The 6938-nt window shown below is 42.7% G+C and overlaps 1 protein-coding gene across 2 annotated transcripts; it reads right to left on the minus strand.

Moving 5' to 3' along the window:
- Positions 1-407: 407 nt before the first annotated feature.
- On the minus strand, positions 408-2675 carry LOC133558748 (cystatin-C-like). 2 transcript variants are annotated; one of them, XM_061909907.1, is made up of 4 exons: positions 2536-2675; positions 2260-2413; positions 683-781; positions 408-598 (listed from the first exon to the last, which is right to left on the minus strand). In XM_061909907.1, exons 2-4 carry the CDS (start codon positions 2401-2403, stop codon positions 509-511), a joined length of 333 nt encoding a protein of 110 aa, XP_061765891.1. In that variant the 5' UTR covers positions 2404-2413; positions 2536-2675; the 3' UTR covers positions 408-508. The 2 variants fall into 2 exon arrangements, with proteins under 2 accessions (XP_061765891.1, XP_061765890.1); XM_061909906.1 differs by lacking the exon at positions 2536-2675 and having other exon boundaries at positions 2260-2525.
- Positions 2676-6938: the final 4263 nt, after the last annotated feature.

The following is a 6938-nucleotide window of genomic DNA, read 5'->3' on the forward strand; positions in this document are numbered from 1 at the left end:
GACAGTTCTGCCGGTTTAGTTTACTAAATTACAAACTTTAAATTTCCCGCGGAGTTTTCCTATTGAAAACGTCACGGAATGATGACGCCACGAATTGTAGTGGACATCTTAGCTCTGCTCCACACACGGCTAAAAGTAGTCTCTGTTCATCGCGTAATTCCACAGTATTTTGGACATCTGTGTTGCTGAATCTTTTACAATTTGTCCAATTAATAATGGAGACTACGAAGAAGAAAGTTGTCGGTGGAAAGCGGTGCATTGCAGCGGGCTGTAGCAACAAAAACACTGCCGGTGTTTGTTTACATTCCCCAAAGATGGCGGTGAAGCTTTAAAACCTGTGCACCTCACTACATTTTACAGTAGACAATATAAATGCACACAATAATTAAAAAATTGTATACATTTTAATTCACCTTTTTTATTCTACTCAGATTTTTAGACTTTTAGTTAAGTACTGCTCATATAGGCATTATATTATTCCAGACTCCTTTACTTTAAAAAGCAGTAATCAAGACGTTCGAGGTTGACACTTGGTTTGAGAAAGCACGTAAGAACCCTGCCAGGGGATTTCTGTAACAATGAAGTTGCACTGAAGCCCCTGTAATTAAATCACAATAATACAAAGACATGTGCACAATTAAACTTGCCTTGACTCGGTTGCAACATTTTAGGTCAAACTTGCCTTGATTGAAAAGTGGTAAGGACAAGTTTGGGGCATGTTTGTGCAGACCACCGTGCGGACCAGCTCCACATCCAGGAAGTACTTCAAACCAACCACCACCTGCCGGAAAAAAGAACGAGGTATAAAAAGAACAAGCAGCGTTGGTCGGGTCCGCCTTTGGCTGCTGCCCCCGAGACCCACGTTAGAAGACGCCTTGGAGCCACTATTTTGAGAATCTAATGCATTGTGAAAGTAATGCAGTTGTTGTATTGAAGTGAAAATATCAAACTTCCTGTTGATTTTTGCTAAAGTATGTTAATTATTAAAATGTAGGTCTAAGTGAGACCTACATAGTGTTTTTTGTTTCATGTCTCCCTGACATTCCTACCGGAAGTTACAAGCAGTTTTGTCTGTGTGTTCTTCCTAGGAGCAGTTTGTCCGTGTTGTATTCCTAGGGGGGCGGTAGAGCGCAATTTTGAGTTTAGGTTTTTTTTCATCAGATCGCAATTTTTGCCAGACCTGATGTGTGTGTCAAGTTTGGTGAGTTTAGAGGCATTTTAAGGGGGTCAAATAACAGCTCAAAGAGACAAAAATGACATTTTTTAGGAGACTTTGCGCAGGGGTTCTTTGAAGGCGCGTAAAATCAAAACCTGAGAACTTATCATAACTCTGTTCTATACTTTTAATCAGAAGGGTTCAATCTCTCTCCTGTGCGAGTTTGAAGCCAAAACAACAAACGCACTCAGAGGAGATCATGTTTGAAGAAAGGTGACCGGTTTTTACAAAACTTTTGTTTGGAAGGGGGGATTGCAAACTTCCTGTTGATTTTTGTTGGGGGTTGTCAATCTATGAAATGTAGGTCTAAGCGAGACCTACATGGAGGTTTTTGTTTCATGTCTCTCCGACATTTTTACCGGAAGTTACAAGCAATTTTGTCTGTTTTCTTCCTAGGAGCAGTTTTTTCAGTGTTTTATTCAAAAATAGCGCTAGAGCGCAATTTTGAGTTTTGTTTTTTTTCATTAGATCGCAATATTCGCCAGTCCTTATGTGTGCGCCAAGTTTGGTGACTTTTGAAGCATTTTAAAAGCGGTCAAATTACAGCGCAAAGAGGCAAAAATTGCATTTTTTTTGCGAAAATTTTATTTTGAAGGGGTTTTTGCCAACTTCCTGTAGATTTTTGCTGAAAGAAGTGAGTGTATGAAAATTGGGTCTAAGTCAGACCTACATAGGAGTTTTTGTTTCATGTCGCTATGACATTCCTAACAGAAGTTACATGCAGTTTTGTCTGTAATTTTTTCCTAGGGGGCGCTAGAGCGCAATTTTCATTTTGGGGGATTGGTTGCTTGATATGTTGGGAAGGTTTGCTATACCGACGTGTGTGTCAAATTTGGTGAGTTTTGAAGCATGTTAAGGGGGTCAAATTACAGCGCATAGGTGCGGAATAATAATAAAACACAGCAGTTTCAATAGGGTGCTTGGCCCATGGCAAAGGACTACATTTCCCAGAATTGCTAGTTTAAGGAAAACCACGCCCACCCCGTCATAGAAACAGGCCACAAGCACCTGAAAAGTTACAACTTCTCCTCAACACTTTTTACCTGAACTTTGGCCGACGTTATATTGAAAATCCGGTAGAAAAAGTGCTCCTCCGGGTTGACTCTGTTGAATTCTGACACGGCGAAATGAGCCGCCGCCACCACGCCGGGGTCCGTCACCGGAACTCGGCGAGGCTGGCCGGTCATCGCGGCTCCACTGTTGACAATAAAAGTCACCAAATACAAAACACACGCCCAGACGAACATGGTGCGAACCCAAAGTGTGTCCGTGTCGGCGGAGGCGTGAATATAAGGTAAAAAGATGTGAAAGAGACTCACCTGTTTGCTATCAGCTCATTTGTGACAAGTTGAAACTGACCGCGCGACCGGAAATGCCGCGTTGCCCGGCAACCGACGTTGCTATGTTGCCATCAAGGTAGCACAAAGTGGCGTAAAAAAGAATTTTTTTTTTTTTGTTGTTTTTTTTTTTACATCCATCCATTCATTTTCTACCGCTTATTCCCTTTTGGGGTCGCTGGCGCCTATCTCAGCTACGGTTGAATAATAAAACAAAACTATCAAGTTTAATCAAGCTGTTTCCTACTTTTTTTTGGGTGATAGTTAGAGCAGTGTTTTTCAACCTTTTTTGAGCCGAGGTACATTTTTTTGCGTTGAAAAAATGCGGAGGAACGTCGCCAGCAGAAATTATTTAAAATTGAAACTCACTTAACAGTAAAATGTGGTTGTCGCAATACGAAGTTCCTGCAGTCCTGGGTTCAAATCCAGGCTCGGGATCTTTCTGTGTGGAGTTTGCATGTTCTCCCCGTGACTGCGTGGGTTCCCTCCGGGTACTCCGGCTTCCTCCCACTTCCAAAGACATGCACCTGGGGATAGGCCCCTCCCACCTCCAAAGACATGCACCTGGGGATAGGTTGATTGGCAACACTAAATGGTCCCTAGTGTGTGAATGTTGTTTGTCTATCTGTGTTGGCCCTGCGATGAGGTGGCGACTTGTCCAGGGTGTACCCCGCCTTCCGCCCGATTGTAGCTGAGATAGGCGCCAGCGCCCCCTGCGACCCCAAAAGGGAATAAGCGGTAGAAAATGGATGGATGGACCTTAAAGCAGATCAATCTTAGCTGACATTGCTCAACTTTATAAGTAATGAGTAATTTTGCTAATAATCACAGTTTTGATTTATTGATTGATTGATTGAAACTTTTATTAGTAGATTGCACAGTACAGTACATATTCCGTACAATTGACCACTAAATGGTAACACCCCAATAAGTTTTTCAACTTGTTTAAGTCGGGGTCCACGTTAATCAATTCATGGTACGCGTTAAAACAACGTTGAAAATATGAAACATTCTCCATCCATCCATCATCTTCCGCTTATCCGAGGTCGGGTCGCGGGGGCAGCAGCCTAAGCAGGGAAGCCCAGACTTCCCTCTCCCCAGCCACTTCGTCTAGCTCTTCCCGGGGGATCCCGAGGCGTTCCCAGGCCAGCCGGGAGACATAGTCTTCCCAATGTGTCCTGGGTCTTCCCCGTGGCCTCCTACCGACTGAAGGCGTTCGGGTGGCATCCTGACCAGATGCCCGAACCACCTCATCTGGCTCCTCTCGATGTGAAGGAGCAGCGGCTTTACTTTGAGTTCCTCCCGGATGGCAGAGCTTCTCACCCTATCTCTAAGGGAGAGAACAGTAATCTTGTCCTTTCGGTCATGACCCAAAGCTCATGACCATAGGTGAGGATGGGAACGTAGATCGACCGGTAAATTGAGAGCTTTGCCTTCCGGCTCAGCTCCTTCTTCACCACAACGGATCGGTACAACGTCCGCATTACTGAAGACGCCGCACCGATCCGCCTGTCGATCTCACGATCCACTCTTCCCCCAGGACTCCTAGGTACTTGAACTCCTCCACTTGGGGCAGGGTCTCCTCCCCAACCCGAAGATGGCACTCCACCCTTTTCCGGGCGAGAACCATGGACTCGGACTTGGAGGTGCGGATTCTCATTCCGGTCGCTTCACACTCGGCTGCGAACCGATCCAGCGAGAGCTGAAGATCCCGGTCAGATGAAAAACATTCTCATGCATTTTAATCCGTCCATCCGTTTTCTACCCCACCGGTTCAAGAAGTCACATTAAGAAGTGTTTTATTTATTATTGGTTAGCTTCAGAATAACAATGTTATTAAAAAGAATGAGAGACTTATTAAACTCTAAATATGTTGGTCTTACTTAAAAATGCACACATTTAATTGTATTCAGTGGTAAAAAAAATATGATAAGACTCTCGCAGAAAAACATATTAAAATATTTGGCTTTCATGGCTCTCTCCACCAAAAAGGTTCCCGACCCCTGCCTTAAACCATAACCAAGCATGCATCACTATAGTTCTTGTCTCAAAGTAGGTGTACTGTCACCATCTGTCACATCACACCCTGACTTATTTTCACTGTTTTCTTGTGTGTAATGTTTTACTTCTTGTCTTGCACTCTTATTTTGGTGGCTTTTTCTCTTTTTTTGTTGGTATTTCACCGTAAAAGTTTCATGTCTTCCTTTAAGCGATATTTCCCGATTCTTCTTTGTTTTAGCAATCGAGAATATTTCAGTTGTTTTCATCCTTCTTTGTGGGGACATTGTTGATTGTCATGTCATGTTCGCTTGTACATTGTGGACGCCGTCTTTGCTCTACAGTAAGTCTTTGCTGTCGTCCAGCATTCTGTATTTGTTTACTTTTGTAGCCCGTTCAGTTTTAGTTTGGCTCCGCATAGCTTTCCCTTAGCTTCAATGCCTTTTCTTAGGGGCACCCACCTTTTGTTTAGTTTTGGTTTAAGCATTAGAAACCTTTTTACCTGCACGCTGCCTCCTGCTGTTTCCGACATCTACAATGCAATCAGCTACCGGCTGCCACCTAGTGATATGAAAGAGTATTACACGGTTACTCTGCCCAGTTCTAGACAGCACCGACACTCAACAACAACACATCATTTGCAGACTATAATTACTGGTTTGCAAAAAATATTTTTAACCCAAATAGGTGAAATTAGACAATCTCCCATAGCACACCAGACTGTATCGCGGCACAGTGGTTGAAAAAACTGAGTTAGAGAATCACTTTATATTCTCTACTGCACGCTAGTGTTACCATATCTGAGTTATTGTGCAGAAATATGGGGAAATAACTACAATTGTGAGCTACGTTCATTAACTGTGTTACAAAAAAGATCAATTAGAATAATACACAATGTTGGATATAGAGAACATACAAACCCTTTATTTATTGAGTCAAAAATATTAAAGCTCGATAATTTGCTACCAAAGAGGAGAATCAATCATCAATCAATCAATGTTTATTTATATAGCCCCAAATCACAAATGTCTCAAAGGACTGCACAAATCATTACGACTACAACATCCTCGGAAGAACCCACAAAAGGGCAAGGAAAACTCACACCCAGTGGGCAGGGAGAATTCACATCCAGTGGGACGCCAGTGACAATGCTGACTATGAGAAACCTTGGAGAGGACCTCAGATGTGGGCAACCCCCCGATTCGAATACAAATCGTGATTCTCGATTTTTTTATTTTATTTATTTTTTATTTTTTTAATCAATCCAACACAGCAATACCATAACAATGCAATCCAATTCCAAAACCAAACCTGAGCCAGCAACACTCAGAACTGCAATAAACAGAGCAATTGAGAGGAGACACAAACACCACACAGAACAAACCAAAAGTAGTGAAACAAAAATGAATATTATCAACAACAGTATCAATATTAGTTATAATTTCAGCATTAAAAATCCCTCATTGACATCATCATTAGACATTTATAAAAAATAAAAAAAAAAGAACAATAGTGTCAGAGTGGCTTACACTTGCATGGCATCTCATAAGCTGGACAACACACTGTGTCCAATGTTTTCACAAAGATAAAATAAGTCATATTTTTGGTTTGTTTAATAGTTGAAACAAATTGACATTATTGCAATCAGTTAATAAAACATTGTCCTTTACAATTATAAAAGCTTTTATTTTTTTTTTTACATCTACAACTCTGCTAGCATGTCAGCAGACTGGGGTAGATCCTGCTGAAATCTATCTATTGAATGAATACAGAATACTTTTGAATGGGAAAAATATCGTTTTTGAATCGAGAACCGCATGGAATCGGAAAGAAAAAAAAGATATATAATCGAATCGCGACCCCAAGAATCGATATTGAATCGAATCGTGTGACACCCAAAGATTCGCAGCCCTACAAACTATAGTACAGACCTGGGCAAGTTGAGGCCCGGGGGCCACATGCGGCCCTTTAAGCTTTTTAATCCGGCCCGACGGAGATTCCCAAATAGTTTTTTTTTAGATATTTAAGATGGAAAGTGGCTTCACGGTGGCAGAGGGGTTAGTGCGTCTGCCTCACAATACGAAGTTCCTGCAGTCCTGGGTTCAAATCCAGGCTCGGGATCTTTCTGTGTGGAGTTTGCATGTTCTCCCCGTGACTGCGTGGGTTCCCTCCGGGTACTCCGGCTTCCTCCCACTTCCAAAGACATGCACCTGGGGATAGGTTGATTGGCAACACTAAATGGTCCCTAGTGTGTGAATGTTGTCTGTCTATCTGTGTTGGCCCTGCGATGAGGTGGCGACTTGTCCAGGGTGTACCCCACCTTCCGCCCGATTGTAGCTGAGATAGGCGCCAGCGCCCCCCGCGACCCCAAAAGGGAATAAGCGGTA

This window comes from Nerophis ophidion, linkage group LG09 (genome assembly GCF_033978795.1).
Source record: "Nerophis ophidion isolate RoL-2023_Sa linkage group LG09, RoL_Noph_v1.0, whole genome shotgun sequence".
Taxonomy (NCBI): Eukaryota; Metazoa; Chordata; class Actinopteri; order Syngnathiformes; family Syngnathidae; genus Nerophis; species Nerophis ophidion.